At 40.1% G+C, this 19,686-nt stretch overlaps 1 protein-coding gene across 1 annotated transcript; it reads left to right on the top strand.

Annotated features, from left to right (window-relative positions):
* Nucleotides 1–3,479: 3,479 nt before the first annotated feature.
* LOC311040417 (soluble guanylate cyclase 88E-like) lies at nt 3,480–18,479 on the top strand. The gene is made up of 16 exons (XM_084050697.1): nt 3,480–3,636; nt 6,576–6,708; nt 7,038–7,212; nt 11,287–11,378; nt 11,805–12,062; nt 12,266–12,404; nt 12,529–12,654; nt 12,931–13,051; nt 13,350–13,479; nt 13,883–14,029; nt 14,951–15,097; nt 15,409–15,565; nt 16,459–16,568; nt 17,116–17,205; nt 17,633–17,751; nt 17,866–18,479. Exons 1-16 carry the CDS (start codon nt 3,509–3,511, stop codon nt 18,236–18,238), a joined length of 2,445 nt encoding a protein of 814 aa, XP_083906823.1. The 5' UTR covers nt 3,480–3,508; the 3' UTR covers nt 18,239–18,479.
* The last annotated feature ends 1,207 nt before the right edge of the window (nt 18,480–19,686 follow it).

Genomic DNA, 19,686 nt, shown 5'->3' with positions numbered 1-19,686 from the left:
AGTTATTTGGCTTTTAAGCGTGCAAATTAGTGAAGAGCAATCTGTGTAGGCTATGCTCAGGTTTGCAGGCAACATCCAGTATCTGCATCAGCAGACTGCCATATATTATCTCCTGTCCTTAAGCCAAAAATTGAACTAACCATTCGTTGTAAGTGGAAAGTCATACGAGTGTCACCTAAATGTTTTAATTAACGTGTAAAATGTAAGGCACTCCACTATTCCAGTGGCACACCTGTAGACTAAAGAGCTCACAACAGGTTTGGTTATTTTTCAAAGTGTTTTGAAAGTTTTATGTTCCATAGTTGTCCATAGTGTGTGTGTGTGTGTGTGTGTGTGTGTGTGTGTGTGTGTGTGTGTGTGTGTGTAATAACAATTTCACATCTTTTCTTATAATGTGATGGCCAGAGACGTCAGGTTGAAAACTGTTCATATATATTTTTAGGGTATAGAATTTGCCTATGTGTTGGGAAATGAGTGGACACAAAGTATTGATATAGTAAATTATACAATCATTCATTATTGATACAATGGATGGATGGATGGTTGGATGGATGGATGGATGGATGGATGGCAACAAGATTCTAATTGCATTGACAAAGATGCAGTATAAATACATTATCAGCAATATACAGTATCAGGACAGTATTGTCATGTAAATGGTCTGTTACGTAAGTGCCATAAGAATAACTATATCCTTCACCATTGTATGTTTCTAATAGTCAGCGTGAATTCTGCCATCAACTTGACTTTTTAAAACTGTATTTTTATAGTTATAGTTATAGTGCTCATTGTGAATGGCCCTTAAGTCTATGGACCGAGCGGAGCGACCATATGTGGCATTGTATAACATTATGTCACAAAGGATAGTTGTATATATTGCAATAATAATGTGTGGTTATATCAAAATCCCAAGGCACTCTTGGTCTGAACTGTCTCACGGCACACCGTTTGGGAACCACTGCACTATCCCAACCCCTGTGCATTGTTCCGCTGTCATTTACACCTACATAAGGGGGGAAACGGCAACACGCTGAACAAACCAAGCAGAGGAGGTCTATGGTTTTACAAACCATTTCTGTCACCTTTTGATTGGTACCTGCCAGAAACATGCCTTTAGGTGGCTATTTTGGCACAGGCCACGCATTGACCTGACAGACAAGTGTCAGGAGAGAGGGGAGCATGTCAGCAGCAGGTGCTCATTCTCAGCAGGAAGCAACATTGTGGCTGCGCTAGGCTGGCACAGTTGAATCCAAGAATAGCATTGTACAGAGAGACTGCAGGTAAGGGGACTTTCCTTAACATCTTCTTCACCTTAGCTCGATTACAGCTGTAAAATTATAGGTTATGTTAATGTGTAGTTACTGAGATAAAATAAATGTAATGTGCAGTGCCAGACTGCCAGTTCCCTTTGTTGTGGTCTATCCTAGCATATATCACATTGGGGTGATATTACTGTAGTAGTGCATGTAATAGCTGCTGGTAGCATTGTTACTGGATAGTGTTTGTTGTGCGTTTGCTGAAAAGGTATGGGAACTTACAGTACATGCATTATTGCTAATTCACACATTCAGATGTAGCTGGTGTTTGACGGTCTTTCCTGAGGTCTCACAAGGTTACTGTATGTCTCAGATAAATCCCTTTGATAAAGCTGGATTGTACGGGCCATTTTGTTGTTGTTGTTTTTTAAGTTTAAGCACAAACATTTTTGGGATACCAATTTTATCCAGTAAGGAGGAACCGACAAAGATCATTATCAGCTTCAATTAAAAAATGTTACAGTTCCAATTTTGTCTGCTAATTTCTTTAATCACTTCCAATTTCACTTGTATATCCTGTAGCATTTTTTTCTCCTAATTGGATCAAATTGCTATCCTGACCTGAACATGCATTAAATGTTTTATATGTTATTATAGTTTTGCATCAGTTTTTATTTTTATTTTGTATTGACATTGTTTTCAATTTCTGTTCAGTTTTAAACTTTTGACTTGTTTTTAAAGTGGGTGTCTAGTTTAGTTTCTATTTTTTGAAAAGGCTTAGCTTTATCTTGGTTGTAGTCACAGTGTTAGTTTTTTTATTGTGGGGTATTTATCAGGGGAGAGATCCAAAAATAGCCTATCTACAAGCTCACGACGGCCTCACATTACGACGCGAGCTTATCGATTTGCTATTTTTACAACTATTTTTTTATATATATATATTTGAAGATACTAGGCTCATGTATGAAATTGATAAAGACTAAAACTAAGGACTTTTTCTTTAGTTAGTTGATCTTCGTGATCGTTTTTTGGTAAAACGTCGGAATATAGAGCTAGTTATCACTTATTTTAACAAAATCACTGTTACCCCTGTTAACTAAACCTGGGCTCAGATTACAGGACTTATTACTGGAAATCTGGTAGCATCACACACAGTGTAATGCAATAAGATTCTCTCATAAGATTCTCTTCAAACATGCACACACAACAAGATTTAAAAAAAAATAGGGAATCACGCATTTTCGGGCTTGCCGGAGCAATGCAAACGCAGCAGCTCAACGTGCTGTGATCACATGCGGAAGGAGATGTAAACAATGGAGCCCGTTAAACCTGCAATAGCAACAGACAAGAACAATTCTGATATGTCTGGGAACATAACAAGCATCAGCTGTCCAGTGCACCCACAACAGGTTGTTTCGACGACAACATCATGTAAAAACAGTAGTGATCATCCAGATAAATATCAAAACATGTTTGAAAATGATCAGGCGGCCAGATCGTCTGTAAACAAATCGGGAAGCTTAAAGGGGCCACACCATGAATTTCATTTTTTTTTTGGGGGGGGGGGGGGGGTTTGGGCTCCCCAGTGTCTCTTGTACCCCAAAAAATATATTTTTTTAACATTCAGTCATTCATTCTCATTTCAGAGATTTTCAGAATGGGCGTGTCTGAACAGGCCATTTCAGAATGGCAATGCAAGTGACATCACAGACAGAATTGCTCAGTAGCACCCCTCTGCCCAAAAGGACGTTTTGGTATTGCAGCTGAAAAAGCTTGGAATGACAGACAGTCAGATTGTGAGAAAAATATCTGGGATGTTTTTTTAGGCTTACAACCTGTTTAAAACGTATTAGGGGGCAATATTTATATATAATATATATGTTTTAAATTCATGGTGTGGCCCCTTTAAGATCTTTGAACCGTTCACACTAGAGGATAATCTTACGATATTCGCTACCAATTTAGGCTGGGGTAAGGCACGCCCACCCCTCGATTGTCGGGAGCAGTGTGTTCCCTACCCCAAATATCCCCTATTATCTTGTGGTGTGAGCCCACCTTAAATGATACTGCAGTTTTTCACTTTTCCAGCACTAGTCTGGCACTAGTATTATTCATTGTATCGATGAATAATTGTAATGTCCTCCCAATGTATATTTTTGATGTTTTTCCACACATTTTAAATTCCTACACTCTTTTCACTAAGCTGAGCAGTTAACCTGGGCACAAATCTGGAGGTTTGCAACCCTCTAAAGATGTATGGCCTATACCTGGAGGCAGTAAATGACTACATCAATGAATCCTATGGGGAGGATGTATGGAGACTGATTGAGGCCAGAGCAGAGATCCCCCACCTCAAGTTCATCAGACACCAGATGTACAAGTATGATAATTATTCTTGTCATGTTTTCACATTTAGCTGTGGTGATGGCAAAGTTGTGGGACCTACAGGGGGAACGAATACCACTTGATCAACTAACCATGAGACAAACACAAACTACAAATACAAAACATAAAATATGTTTTGAAGTAGCCTAGCCCTCATGGCATTGGGCTTTTCTTTTGTTTAGTTTTTTGGGAGGGGGGGTGCAAGCACAAATGTGTACTATATGCCACTGAGTAAACAACAACAAAAGAAACTACACCTACCATCATCATCTTCTTTCAGTGCACCAAACGAAATGTCATATATGTCCTCCATTATCTATATGGACAGAATGGAATAAAATAAACAGCATATCAATGTAGGCCTAATTGTAATTTGGTTAGTCTGTGTAGCCTATATAGCAAATTATGGCAGTTCTTATATTGCATAGAAGAGTGTTGTAGGTTGTAAGTTAGGCTACCATGACAAACTTATGAGCCTTAATTATTCCCTGACCCTGTTCTTTCATAAGATGGAGGAAACGGTACTAGCTGGTCAATAAGGAAAAGATATTCACTGACTGACTGAAAGTAAATAAACATCATCAAACCAATACAACCATATCAGTGGTTCTCAAAGTGGGGTCCGGGGACCCCCAGGGGTCCTTGAGGGAGTTCCCGGGGGGTCCCCAGCTAAATTATAGATATAATGTAAACCAAATCCCTAACAGAGTGTATAAATGGAACAATGGACCCGTCAGAGTTAAATTAAAATTGATTTTACGATATAAATTGGGGTCCCAGAGGTAGAGGGGGTCCGTAGGTAATGCATATCAACCTGGGGGTCTGAAATTAAAATGGTTCACTGCTATGCCGTAAAAAAAAACGTCTCTTACGGGGGTCCTTGGCATATATTTTCAAATGGGGGTCCGTAGGCTAAAAAGTGTCAACTTGACATGAAAAAGTTTGAGAACCACCGACCTAACGTTCATTTCTTACCTTTTCATCAAACACTTGTCAGTGCGTCGTGTTGTAGGCCTACTAGCTAAAACACGTAATTTCGGCTACTTCTCACCCTCTCTTGTTCTCACTCTAGCATACACACACACTTCGGCTACTTCTCCTCCTCCCTTGTACTCACGCTGGCAATGGCACACGCACGCACGCACGCACGCACGCACACACACACACACACACACACACACACACACACACACACACACACACACACACACACACACACACACACACACACACACACACACACACACACACACACTACACTACACAATACCACGCACACACTACATTGTACAATCAATAACAACATCTGAAGCTCGTTAAGTATCAAGGTTGCCAGTTTGGTGTCTTCTCCAGTTGTAGATGCATTCAGACAACCACGTGGTGGAAAATGTACTCAAATGTTTTACTTAAGTAAAAGTATCAATACTGCAATGTAGAAATATACGTTACAAGTAGTCTAAAAGTCTGTTTATCCAACTTTACCTAAAGTACAACAGTATTGGTATCAAATGTACTTAAAGTACCAAAAGTAGAAAGTCACAACTTTTCAAATGTAAAAATGTATAAAAATCTTTTGAAAATAGCAGATCTACAAGCTCACAATGAGTCACATCGCAACGCATTGTGAGCTTGTAGATCAGCTATTTTCAAATAATTGTAGTGGAGTAAAATTACAATATTTGCCTCTGAGATGTAGGCCTAGAGGAGTAAAAGTAGCCTAGCCTAGAAGTATTGAAAATTGGAAATACTCCAGTAAAGTAAAGTACCTCAAAATTGTACAGACAGCTATCGACGCAGGTATTGAAATAATAACCATATCTTGCAGCTGATGCCATACCCAGTCTAAGTCTGCAATAAGTCCACCCAACAGCCTACAATGTTGTAACTATTAATGTCAAACAACATGCTAGCCTAGGCCTACTACTGTAATTCAAACCAGGCCAGACTAGTATTGGCATAACATTGTTGTTGACAATGATTGTTAAGGGTATCTCCCTGTCTCTCCAAGTTCAACTCTTTAGTAAACAGCCTTGTATGGCTCTGGCAGAGCCTTGCATTAGAGAGTTCCGCCAATGAGGGGGCAGAAACAGGTCACGTGGTTCATGTAAACTGGAAATAGTTCCGGTTTAGGGCTTTGTCACTATTTGCCAATAGACGGCTATGTACTGTATAAGTCCTGGCCCGATGAAGTGAACACGAGTGTCAGAACTCTCTTTATGGGTCTGGGCACTGGTAAACAGAAAATACAGTTTCTGGTGGGTTGCCAATTTCAGCAAATCAGGAGAGAGTACGCATTTATCAGCTTCAATTTGTTTGTGTTCCAGTTACATTTTGTCTGTTCATTTCTCTGTGTCTTCAATTTCACTTGTTTATCCTGTATGAGTTATCTCTCCTGATTAGATAAAATGTGTATCCCAACCTGAAAATACATTTTCTGTTTACTAGAGAGCTGGAGAGACAGGGAGGCCCCTGTTACTGAACAAACTCTATAGCAAATACTATCAGAATATAGAGCTAATATTTAACGCTTATTTTAACAAAAAATATCACTCACTGCAGCTTTATTGTTACATTAATTTCACCAACATTCAGGATGCACAGCATTATGGGTCCAGATCAATGTAGCCACAGAACCTGATACCCAGATAGCTCCCAAAACTGTATTTTACCTCCCAACAGAAATGTTCTAACATTACCTTGGCATCCATTATTTTTTTAAAGACGTAAATAAAGTAAATTAGTTTTAAATGAGTGTCTACACACCAAATCTCTTCGCCAAAAATAGTCGATCTACAAGCTCACAAAGTGTCGCAATGCAACATGTTGTGAGCTTGTAGATCAGCTATTTTTGGCTAATGTTCACCCCAGAATATAGATGCTGTTTAGTGGTTAAATCATACGTTTTTTAGGTCAACATTTCAATCTTCTCTACAGTGACAACTTGATCCTGCGGTTGGCCAAGGCGGCAGGTGAGGTGCTAGGCAAGACCCACGATGAGCTGATGTATGCTTTTGGGGTCTACATGGTCAAGAGGATCGGAAACTATGGCTATGAGAGAATCCTGAAGGTGACCCATGTCTGGTTGTTTAATTTGAATGGGTTGACAGATTCTCAGTCAATTGTTTTTAAAGCAAGGACAATTACTCATCAATAATGTTCTGGTTTTAGTTCCTTTTGCGTTTCAAAATGTTCTGTGAAAAATGAATTAAATATATCATTTAATAACATTCTGTGATTTTGAAATGTGATCCAAAAAGTAAAGACTAAAAACATATCTCTGCTTTTCTGTGTTTCGTTTCCTTCTTCAAGTCTCAAGCAGTTGACTGGTTATTGCATTTATAAGCCACTGCTCATGCTCATAAGTAGTCTAATATCCTCAAATGTCATGTTCTCCAGGTTTTGGGTCGAAATGTGCGTGACTTCATCAATGAATTGGATAACCTGCATGAGTACTTCCGCTTCTCCTTCCCAAAAGTGCAGCCTCCAAGCTTCTGTGTGGAGGAAGAGTGCGAGACCAGCCTCACCCTGCACTACCGTAGCACCCGCAAGGGATTCACCCAGTTTGTCAAAGGTATCTGGGATTACATGGGGTCATAATGTCTGTGTTTGCAAGTAGGTCAGTGGATTATGGTATTTAATATTACATTTCTGCACCAATAAAGTAGTATGGCATTGATACGGTTTGGGTTGTTTCAATAATCTGTATTGCTCAGCCTCCAACATTACCACAGACCACCCAATAATGTTATTTCATTTCATTTCATCTTTATTTATTTAATTTCTGGTTTTACATGATTACATTCATTAACTTTTTTAAATACATTTTTACATATTCCACAAATGAAAAGGCGCAGGAAGATGATAAATCGTATTATACCTGCCCCTATAATGTATGTTCCCAAGGCAATATAAAGGCGGTAAAGGTATCTACTTTAAACCTTAGGACGGGTCGGGCAGTGACGCGACAGCCCTGGAGGTTCTGTCAGCTTTAAACCAAAAGGCAAAGGTTTATGTTTAACTTTTTCAAAGATGCCGGAGACATTTTTCAGACACTAGCCTATATGCGTTTTTATTACATTCTATCATTAGTTTTTTGTTCTTTTCTGGGTGGATTTTGACACCAGCCAGTGTTCTGTTGACTGTCTGGAAACTGTAGCGTAGCCTCTAAGTTATTTATTCATTACGATTTTTGAGTATCATGTTGTTGTCTCCGCCAGGTCGAAGGCGTGGCCGAGACTATGTTTTCGCCCCTGTCTGTGTGTGTGTGTGTGTGTGTGTGTATGTTTGTGTGTCCGTGAACAGCTCATCTCCAGCACCGTTGGACCGATCTGCGTTAAAACTGGAGGCCAGAGCAGTACCAACAGGCCGATTTTTGCAAAACAAATTTTTGCCTATTATTGCACATTTTGTCCAAACATCACGCAAATCAGTACACAGTATCTCTATAGTCATGTGCTCAAGACGGATCTGTCCGATTTTTCAGATTCCATCCTGATTGGGTAAGATTGGCTTCCAAAGTTTGCAGAATTGGTCCGTTTTGAACAAAACTGCCTCAAATGATGAACACAGCGTGCGATTGCCGTGAAACTTTGCACACACATGCCCACTAAGCCAAGGAAGTAATGCCACCCTATTTTTTTCAAATGGGCCTTGTGGTGGCGCTGTAACAGGCCGATTTGCGTTACCTATAACTGGACCGATCAGTATGAAACTTTGCATGCACACTCCCTAGAGGCCAAGGAAAAACCTCTGCCCTGCATTTTTTACATTGGCCTCTTATAGCGCCACCAGGAGGCCAATTTTAGCACAAAAAATATATATATTACTCCTACAGATTTTGTCCAAACATCACGCAAATCGGTACACATTATCTCATGTGATCAAGACAGATCTGTCCAACTTTTCATATTCCATCCTGATTGACTAAGATTGCCATCTAAAGCTTCCACGATGGCATGTTTTGAACAAACCATGAACGCAGCGTGCGATTGCCATGAAACTTTGCACGCACATTCCCACTAGGCCGAGGAAGAAATGCCACCCTTTTCACATTGGCCTGTTATAGCACCACCAGCAGGCAGATTTTTGCTAAATGTTTTGGGTGGGCACGTAAAAGTGATGGCCTACAACAAAGATGATGATACATATTTAGGCAAGAGTTTAGCATTGAACTTCTGCTTACAGTTTATATTCTTTTTACGCTGGAAAATAAGCGTTCAACACAACTTATTGTCAATGGCAGTGTAATCGATGCATTTAAGAAATAATGGAGAACACATCACTCTTTATGTGTCCATAACCTCGATTATGCTCCCAAAAGTAATTCCTCTGCTTTCCTTTATGGCAAGTCGCAAATACATCAAGCTCTGTTTTTGTCAGGTTTACCTATACCTAAAAGCCTGCCAGAGATATTTAGACTTTCTGTCATTTCAGTTAGATCTCTACCTCGGGGTGCTGTTAAAAAAAGGCTAGCCGATTTCATGAAATCATGTGTCATTTTGGAACCTGGCATTCAACTCATCAAGTTGACAGTCTATTATCTGGCTTATAACATGATGTGCAAATCATTGTCGCACTTGACTTGTTGACTTTCCCAGTGATGTAGTTACAATGCTGTTCTCAAGACGAGAGGAGAGCTTTAGTGATTGAGCTGGCAAAGATTCATCCCAATTTTCAATGTTATTACCCTCACCTCACCTAGGTGAGTCCTAGCTGTGAGGTCTAGTAGTAGTCTGACTGGTTTGTTTTGAGGTCTGTAGTCTTGAGAACCAGTCAAAATGACATTGCTTGAGACCTTCAATGACATCTGTAGTGTCCGTCACTGCTATGTTGGTAAACCTTGTTTAACCAACCTGAAATACTAAACAGGTTTGCAAAGAGGATGATAAGGAAAACGAATTGCTTTGTTTGTATATGGAAAAACAATGACTGCGCTTCCATCCGACTGCCTACCCCCTCGATGTACTCAAGACAAGACCTCAAACACAACGTTATAGAGCTTAAGCACTTTACTAAGTGCAGTTGACCTTGAACTCTACCGTATGTCACAACATCGGTCAAGTTCAAGGGGTCATGGTACATTCTGTGCCTGAAGGAAACAGGAATGTCGCTGGCAGCCAGTCATAAAAGCATGCAGTCAATTCAGAGTTGACCTGTTGCATCAGCTAACATGCAGGCAACAGCACCAAGGACAAAACTAAGCCGACTGTATGTCTGCCGAAGGAGTTGAGGTGAGTGAGTGAGTGAGTGAGTGGTCTTTATGCAAAGTAGGTAGTGGCCAGCCATCTATTGCACTGATTCTCAAATGGGGTCCGGGGACCCCCAGGTGTCCTTGATTGGGTTCCAATGGGTCCCCAGCAGAATGAGGAACAGTTTATTATGATTTTTTTTGGTGCAAATCTTCATAAATCTCCTCTTATGGGTGTACCTCCCTGGAACAAAATCCCTGACATGAAAATGTCTGAGAACCACTGATCTATTGTTATGTAGATGCGTCACAGTTATGAACCTATCACAGAGACAGCGCTCAGAACTCACAGAGTGGCCAATAAGCTCTGTGCAGAACTGTAGTCCTGGGTTTCCAGAAGGTTTCCTGTTCTGTGTTCCAATACATTTTCCCATAGCTTAATTTGATTAGGTGATTTGATTGGCTCTTTTGATTGATTGCTACTGAGCCAACAGTAAGTATGCCACCTTCTAGTAACCTGGGACTACAGTTATGTACAGAGCCTATATTGTGTAGGCTTAGCTACACAACGGGCGAAACAAACAAGATACTTATGGAAGTGGGCGGGCCATTTCGTTCAGTGTCACTGGGCGGGCGGGTATCGAAGTCAGGGTGGGCCTCTGCCCACGTCGCCCAATCATAGCGCCGTCATTGCTGCAAAATTTGGAAGCCAATCATAGCCAATCAGAATGGAATATGAAAAATATGACGGATGTATAATATGTATTGATCCCATGACTCCAGAAAGAATGTGGGTTTTCAAGAAAATGCAAAACGGTGGAAAATATTGTGAGGCAGAAATGGATGTGGCCTATATGGGAAGTTGTGTAATGATTCAAGGAATCCAGAGGAAAAGTTCTTCGGTTCAAGAGTTATAGGCCAAAATATGAAGCAGCCGCAGACCTTAAGTCTATCAACTCTTTTGTTACCTTTAAGTCCTCCCTAAAGAACTGGCTGAACCTGAGTTGTACCTAATGATAACTATTACTTTAGAAGCAGCAGGTGTTTTATTTTACACCTGCTCATCTTGTTATTGTTTTTAGCTTCTTCCTTCTTTTCATGACGAAGTGTTTTATGTGTTTGGGTACTTTTAATATGTTGTATTACTGTTATGTATTCAAAGACAGACTCACGGGGGCGAAAACATAATCAATGTTGTTGTGGAGATATAGAATCACATACTGTATACAATAGGCCATCATTCAAGATCAAAGTAATTCAGCGCAGTGTTCAAATTGACTTTTTTGCTCCAATGTGTTATATTACTATATGAATTAAACTTAAGTTGATTTGAACACTCCTGGTGTATGCTCACTGTGCTGGATTACTTTGAATGTTGAATGTTGTATTATTCCTGCCCTAGATGAGTACGGCATCCATAGATTCTCCCCTATAAGCCATGTTCTCCCTCTCTCACAGGACAACTCTCTCAAGTCGGAAGGCAATTCTACAACACAGACATTGAAGTGGAAATCCTGTCAAAAGAGGAAACTGAGAAAATGACATATGTGGTATGTACTAGGGCTTGGGTTCAAGTAAATTCCTTGAACCCATCTGACCTTGACCTTGTATTTCATTCCATCTCCTTCAGTGACATGCTAGTTGTAATTCTTGTTTTCACAACAAGTGCTTATTGGACAAAGTTAAGTGTTTATTGAGTTTGGAATATGGGTATGCTTAGCATTTGTCACAGGGTAAATTCTGTGTTTTGCAATTTGGTACACCTTTTTCTCATATCCACTCACCCAGATGTGTTTGCTCACAGTCCCACAGTCTCACACAGGCTCTGGGCCCAGTATCTCAAAATCTGTGACAGGCCTCTTTTTTCTTCTTTTAATCCGTAGAGTGCTCTGTAAAGAAGCAGCATTTAATGTCATTCCATGAATAAAATAACCTTGATTTGATCGCAGAAGTGTCATCCACTTCTTTTTGTCCAGGTTTACAAGATGAATTTTGACAATGCAGCCTTCAAGCACCGCATGCCTACGCAGAAGACAGCACCTGGCTATGACAAGTTGCCCTTGAAGCGTGGAATCTTCTTTGACATGTTCCCCTTCAGTGTCATCTTCCGCCGTGACATGACCATGTATCGCATCGGCGACGGCCTCAAGGAGGTCTTCTCCGACCTCCAGGGCAAGAAGGTGAATGAAGAGTTCTCCCTGGTCAGACCCATGCTGGAGTTCCACTGGGACAATGTGAGTTTGACAGGGCACTGACTCTTATTGTCAAGTTGCTTGTTCATTTATTTGTTTGCTCTTTCACTCAATACGTGCCGACTCAGTCATCCACATACACATTTATAAGCACATTCACTTATGCATTCATCCACCTGCTTACTACCGTCAAGTCATTTGTCATCACTGTTAAAGAACATCTTATCTTCACCTGCTCTCTTTAGATCTACACTCATCTGAATAATGTATTTGAGCTGATGTCCCAAGCAGTAGTGGAAAGTAAACAGAAGGTCATCCCCAAACTGAGCAAGGATGAGCCAGACGAGAACGAACTGGATGAAAAAAAGCAAAGGGAAGAAAGAGGTATCCGCCATCTTAGAATCATACAATTATTCATGTTACCCTCCATCTGCTCACTCACAGGCATCCCCCCTCCCTTTTTCATTAATCTGAAATCTGAAACTTAACGCTCTCTTTCCTCCACCAGAGCCCAAGTCAATGGAAGAGATGAAGAGAGAAGACCAGGAGTATAGCAGTGCTATGACACCCCAGTACAGCAGCTCTGCCATCTCTGGAGAAGATATTGAACTGCTGGCCTTCCAGACTGTCACTGGTTACGATATGCTTCACATTCTCCCCTCTGTCTCTCTGTCTCTCTCCCTCTTTCTCTCTCTCTCTCAGACTTTCTCATTCAATTCGTAATATGGAAAAGAACAAATAGCCAAAGCACCCTTGAGCTCTTTCAGTACCTCTTGGCACAACTTTCTAAACAATGTTTCCTTGATTTATTTTTGGTCTGAAGAGATTTGGAATGGATCTTGGAATCCATGAAACAATGCCAGACTTCCTCCTAATCCAGTCTGATAGTCCCTCCTCCTTTATCTTTCAGGGAAGTGCAGTGAAACCATCTTTGAGGACATGCGAGAGCCTCCCAAGAAGCCGCTTCATCTGAAAGGTCAGATGAAGTATGTCCCACAATGGGACTCGCTCATCTTCCTGGGGACACCCATGTAAGGCCGTAGGCGATACCCAAACCCTGCTTGTGTGGTACAAAGAGACAAGAAGGAGCATTAAGGCTAATTTATATAATTTGACCTTTTCATGTATTTTCAACTGAAAACATGACTGTCTACATGACTCTCAATGAGCAAGAGTTTTGTCAAGTGAGAGAGCCATGTGAATTAGCCTTAAGTCTCCTGCATTGGTTTGGCAGATTAAAGTATGCTAATTGGCCAAATTGAATACATCTGCTTGTATTTTATTTAAGGAACAAATGCTCCTTTCCCTCTTCTGAATTTATTCCTCCAGTATTGAGACTGTGGAGGACATGATTAAGATGGGGGTATATGTAAACGACCTGAATCTGCATGACTCGAGCAGAGAGCTGATCTTGGCGGGCACACAGCAGTCAGCTGAACTACAGCTGGCCCTTGACCAGGTGACAGGCAGATAGTGGGCCAAGACAAATATTATGAACTTTATCAGGTCAAGAAAAACACGCTAAGTTAAAGTATTGCAGTATGCTGCAGACCATGCATAATGCATACTATATCTATACATTGAAATACATGAATAAATAAGCGCCTTTGACTATTCACAGAAATGCTATATAAATATATTATTAAAAGCATCAGACCCAAGTTTAATCAATATAATTTCCCCAGAATCTACATTGTGAAATCCTCAGTGTTCATTTATCCATTCATAACTGTGAGAGTGTACAAATGTAACCAAATGGGACCATTTGGTAACATTTGTATATTCTCAGAGTTTAATTTAACACTGAGGACTTTACTGTGTAGTTATTGTATCTCAACCAAAATCCATGTGTGATTCTCCAGGAGCAACAGAAGTATGCCCAGCTGATGGAAATCATCAAGAAGCTGGACGAGGAGAAGAAGAGAGGAGACTCTTTGCTGTATGCCATGATTCCTAAAGCTGTGGCAGACCGCCTCAGGAAGGGCATAACTGCACTAGAAACATGCCAGGTACAGGACACCATGAATGACGATGGCAATTATGCGAAAATATATCGAAACCAATATTTGGAACCAATAACCGACTTATAACCGAATAATCGAGAAGCAAGGTGGGGACCCCCCCTCTTTTTCTTATATATCAATGAATCGGCACAAAATATTCAAATAGATTTTTTATAATCGACGCACCACGACACGTTGTGAGCTTGTTTGCTATAGCATGGGTCTTCATTAGGGGATTCAGGGCCCTTAGGCGTTCCTCAGAGTTACTACAGGGGTGCCGACAATTTTTGTCGCTTAGAAAATACAATGGAACAGCTATACTGATTTGTCATCAGCTTCTCAAACATACTTAGATAAGATTAAAGAACACCTGAGCACCTACTCATTAAAACAAACAAAGGATTAGTTTGTACCAGACCTCTGCATGCAAATCAGCAGATGAATGGATTTGAAATACTATTAGCATTTTATTAAAACTTGTGAGGTGCTGTTTATTATAAATAAATATGTGCGCCTTTGAAATGAACAGAGACTGTCATGCAGGGACTGTGATTTGATTTATTAGGCAAACATGATTCCTCAAACTCATTAAGCTGTCTGCGTATTTCCAATAGGGTCCATAGACAGGATACAAGTAAACCCTAAAGACAAAATCAAAGTTTGGTTTTAAAGTGATTTCAATCTCTTCGGAAGAGGCATAATCAAACTAACATTGTAATAGTGTGTAACAAAGATATTTTTGGACGTTTTATGTTATTTAATTTTAGAGCAAATCCAATGATATTATATCCAGGTTCTATGTTCCATATTGTGTGTGTGTGTGTGTGTGTGTGTGTGTGTGTGTGTGTGTGTGTGTGTGTGTGTGTGTGTGTGTGTGTGTGTGTGTGTGTGTGTGTGTGTGTGTGTGTGTGTGTGTGTGTGTCCTAGGTTTTCCCAGATGTGACCATACTCTTCAGCGATGTAGTGAAGTTTAATGAGATCTGCATCCACATCACACCCATGCAGGTGGTGGACATGCTCAATGAAATCTACATCGTCTTTGACACACTAAGCGAGAAGCACAACGTCTACAAGGTCAGATGAGAACTGGTAAACAGTACAAGCTGCTCTAGCTTTCTTTGACTACCCACATAGTCAAAGGACTGTAACCGTAACTGTAAAAGTAACCGTGAGAAGTCACATGAAAACAGTACAACAGCAGCACTACAGTACAATTACATTTATTGAAAATGTATGCCTGTACTTAGCTACCATGCCATATGTCAACAGTGTTAGCTTGTGTGAACTCTCATTGACGACCATCCGAGTCAGGAGTCAGGATGCTCCAGCATCTTGTAGAGAATATAGCATAACATTATAGGCCTCCACCAACAAATCCTCTGTAGGTGGAGACCATCCGGGATGCTTACATGGTGGTGGCAGGTGTGCCCAACAAGACCACCTTTCATGCCCACCACATCTGCGACATGGCCTTGGACATGCTGAGCTCCATTGACCACCTCAAAGACCCTTCCACCGGGGACAACATTCAGATTCGAGTCGGTGAGAAGAGAAATTCAAGGCCATATACTGCATTTTCATTTTCTCTGGTAACTTATTTATCCTTTAATGACCATACCAGTGGTCTGGCATTTTTAGCCAATTGATTATGAGACACAGCATAGGCTACCTGACATTCCTGCTCAGCCAGCTTCCACTTTTTGCAATTCAAATTTTGACATAACAAACTTCTTTTCATCTGCCCTCTGCCACATTAAGGTCAGAGCATAGAGTCATCCATTGAACAATCTCTAGAGCTAAGAGAGATTCTTTGCCATACTAAAGAGCACTGCCCTCGGGCAAACTCTATGGGCCACGTAAGACCAAAACTGCAACCTTCTGGTCATGGCCGCTGTGTATTACTACCGTAATATATAGACTAATATATAATAGATATTAGATATGATATTAGATTAATTGTATGGTCCATTTGAAGATTTTCAAAGAGATCAAGTCCATACACATTCATTAAAATATCTTTACCTGAAGTCAAAGCCTGTCAAGCAAGTATAATTTTTGTGTCATCCTGATGAGTAAGGACCTGTACAATTAAAATATAGCATCATTGTTGACAATTCGGCCTATCACTGTCGTCTGTGTACTTGATGATGGTGTTGGAGTCATGTGTGGCTGTGCAGTCATGCGTCTACAGGGAGTAGAGCAGAGGGCTCAGCACACATCCCTGGGGTGCGTGCTGAGCAGAATTCATTTCATTATCCACTCGTTGCCATTAACTCTGGATAAGAGCATCAGCCAAATGCCTAAGATATTATGTAAGATAAAACTAATATTTTTCAATTAAGGAACAACTGGCATTACATATTACTTTCAGAGTAGCCCAAGTGTGAATGTGGTGATGTTCAGTCCAGTGAAATACACCTTTATCGCCACTTCAGGTGTCCACTCTGGTATGGTTGTAGCTGGAGTGGTGGGCCTGAAGATGCCTCGCTACTGTTTGTTTGGTGATACTGTCAACACAGCTTCGCGGATGGAGAGCAATGGAGTAGTAAGTATGCCGATGCAAACTGTGCTAAATAACCCTTGGTATTACCATAAATTACTGTTAACAACATAACATTAAGAAAACAAAACAAAAAATGTTGATTAGTACAGATATATTTTCTGTGTAACAAGACCGCTGTATGTGTTGTGTTTTAGTTAATGATAATCACATAATTTGTTTTGCATTAGTTTTAGTGAGAACAAGATAAAATTACATTTCTGTGGGAGATGTTCACAATGTTCTCCAGTGATCTGAAAATGCAGCTAACTGTTTAATTAAATGAACTACAGGGTAATGCTTTTGTAAATGTTATCAAAAGAAGACATCCCAGTGTCATTCCAGTCGTTATTCTAATACTTAAAGATGATAGACGAAAATGGTGCCTGCAACTAGATTTACTATTAGTCTTGGCTCTCTGATTTCTAAATAGATAATAGATATATTTTCTTGACTACGAGTATGATTAAAAATTAATACATTTTAAATTTGAGTGGCTATTAACCATCATATCCATGTTGTATTGTATCCATCTGTCCGCTTGTCCATGCAGGGAATGCAGATCCATATTAGTCAAACCTCTAAAGACCACCTGGAACATGAGCCCTATATTATTGAGGAGAGGGGTAAGATCTTTGTGAAGGTGAGTGGTGTCTAATATGTCACTGAATATTTCAAGTTCTTAACATTAAAGCTGCATTGTGCATTTGTCATAGTCACAAGGCCTGAAAATAATATCCATAATAATCAATGTATGAAGGTTTCATTGAGACGTCGACCAATATGTGCACACACCAGCTGTCCATATTGATAGGGGCCTCATATTGCACAATGGGGCTTTAAAAAACAAAGGCGACAGAAAGTTCACTTTGTTGGAATATCTATCTCAAGCAAGTTTCATGGCTGTAAAGTAGATTTTCTTACTGTACTGAAAACAGACCATCACCTCCGTAGCACTTTCTGCAAATTTCGTATACAACAAGATGCAGTGGGGGTACATGTCTGCTTTTGTAATAATAATAATAAGCATTCTTATTGCAGTAAATATGTATTATTCTATGCAATTGCAGGGTAAGGGCTACATGAAAACCTACTGGCTGAAAGGGAAGAAAGATCTGTCATTCAAGACCCCAGCAGAGCTGCGCTACAGCAGTGAACAGCAGGACTTTGAGGACAAGAGCTCTGATAGGTGAGAAGAGGGGTGAATATGTATCAATGTGGTATTAATATAGCATATATGAACACAGGATGCTCTCAGTTAAAAAATATTTTATTGTGTCTTTAAAAAAATATTGTATTATAGTTCCACCTGCAATAGCAACAAGCGCTCTGTGTCCAACCTAAACTACCCCAGCGAGGAGAAGACGTGGGACAAGCCTACCCCCAGACCCAGTGAACTTCACATGGACACCCTGCTAACACCAGAGGGCACCACTGAGCGTCAATCATTGTCAGTAGATCCACTGGAGAAGGAAAAAGCTAAAAAGACTAAGAACAACAAGGGGTCCAAACTGGAAGTACCTCAGGTCAATGCAGTAGAGGAGACAGAGCCGCCTGCTGATGGGGTGGAGATCCCCTGTCCCCAACTCAACAACAAGAGAAACAGCTTCAGGCTGCAGCACAGTAAGATGCCCAACAATGTGCCTTTACGCAGCACCACCTGTTCCATACTCTGATAGGTAGATCTAGGGTCTGACATGATGACATGTTATTATGACAGGGTGCTGTGGTGTAAGATTCCACCAAGTCACTGCTCAAATGTGAGGAATGTATGATGCCAAAGGTGTCATGGGGATATAGTCCAAAGCAAGACAGAGTGGCAGCATCAACCCACATCAACATAAAGGACTTACACATCTCGAGTTGTAATATCTGGGGACTAGTTCTATGGACTTTATCAAGGCACACAGCTAAAAACCCACTATGCCTGTGAACAGAATTTTCTTTTCATGTTATTCAACCACCATGGCCTCTAAGATCACATAGTGACATGTCTTCGTTGGTGACTATAAACTGTAAGTGCAGCATCCTCTCTGCAAAATCACTACACATAAATAGGTGCAGAGAGCACTGAAGAAATATGATAGCCCACATACTGTATAAATATAATGATGATGACCTTCTCATAATGACAATAACCATATGATGATGAGTTACTTGTTGAATTTTATATACTATCCCCTGCACTACTGTACAGGTTTATACAACATTTATGAGGTCATTGCTATTGTAACTAATCGGGCATAATGTATAATTACAACAAACCACAGTGATATTTAAAATCAAAGTAACCCATTTTTGTAGTTTGTTTGAAGTTTTTAAGTAGACTTAATAGGCATTTGGCTAGTTATTCACTACATTGTTTTCATCTTCAGTTTTATGTTACTGCTGTATGTGAATGATTATATTTTTCACTGTTATGCTAGATTTTTTTTGTATAAAACTATATGTACAGTCATTGATGTTGTTTTTATTGATTAAAAAAATGCATATTCATGAACATATATTTGTACATACTACATATCTGTCAAAAGGATAAAACACAAAAAGGCTCAAGAGCTAATTTCCTTTGCGGTCCATTGTAGGCCCCAACATGTATTTTGTGTCCAACTATGATTGTTTATACTAGTGGGGAAAACTGGACAAACCTTCTCCTTTTATCATCATTTCATTATTATTGTTATTGTTGTTGTTAAGTGACCATTATCATCTAAAATTCACCAGCTACTTCAGTCTTTTTTACCCATGTATTGCTTTTCAAAACAGAAAAGACCAGATACATTCAGATACAACTTATAGTTTAAAAGAGCAGGTTACGGGTAAATGTATTTCTCATACAAGTTCCAAACATGTTTCAGTTTCAAGAAGAGGGTAAAGAATGGAGAAGTTAAGAAACAAGGTCAGATAACTCAGAATGTCAACAAATGACATTAGTGTCTAAAAAGGCAGGGGGGAAAACGGTGAAATCATTGGGAGCAGTGCGGCTGGGCATCAAGGCCACTGTGGCCTCAGGCAGGGAATATCATTTTTTTGGGGGCATAAGGACAAACTGAGGGGGCACAGGCTGTTATGGCCTTCATGAAATTCCTGCCGTGGTAACAGGGTACTATTTTATTATTATTAC

Source organism: Gymnoscopelus microlampas (genome assembly GCF_963454915.1).
Source record: "Gymnoscopelus microlampas genome assembly, chromosome: 3".
NCBI lineage: Eukaryota > Metazoa > Chordata > Actinopteri > Myctophiformes > Myctophidae > Gymnoscopelus > Gymnoscopelus microlampas.
This window is presented reverse-complemented; position numbering and strand designations above follow the sequence as displayed.

Bases quoted from the DNA above. Each gene is read 5' to 3' on its own strand.
- LOC311040417 (XM_084050697.1), top strand. From the start codon at position 3,509: ATGTATGGCCTATACCTGGAGGCAGTAAATGACTACATCAATGAATCC. The intron at 3,637-6,575 runs GTATGATAATTA...TCTTCTCTACAG, and splicing joins ATCAGACACCAGATGTACAA to TGACAACTTGATCCTGCGGT. The intron at 12,655-12,930 runs GTTACGATATGC...TTTATCTTTCAG, and splicing joins GGCCTTCCAGACTGTCACTG to GGAAGTGCAGTGAAACCATC.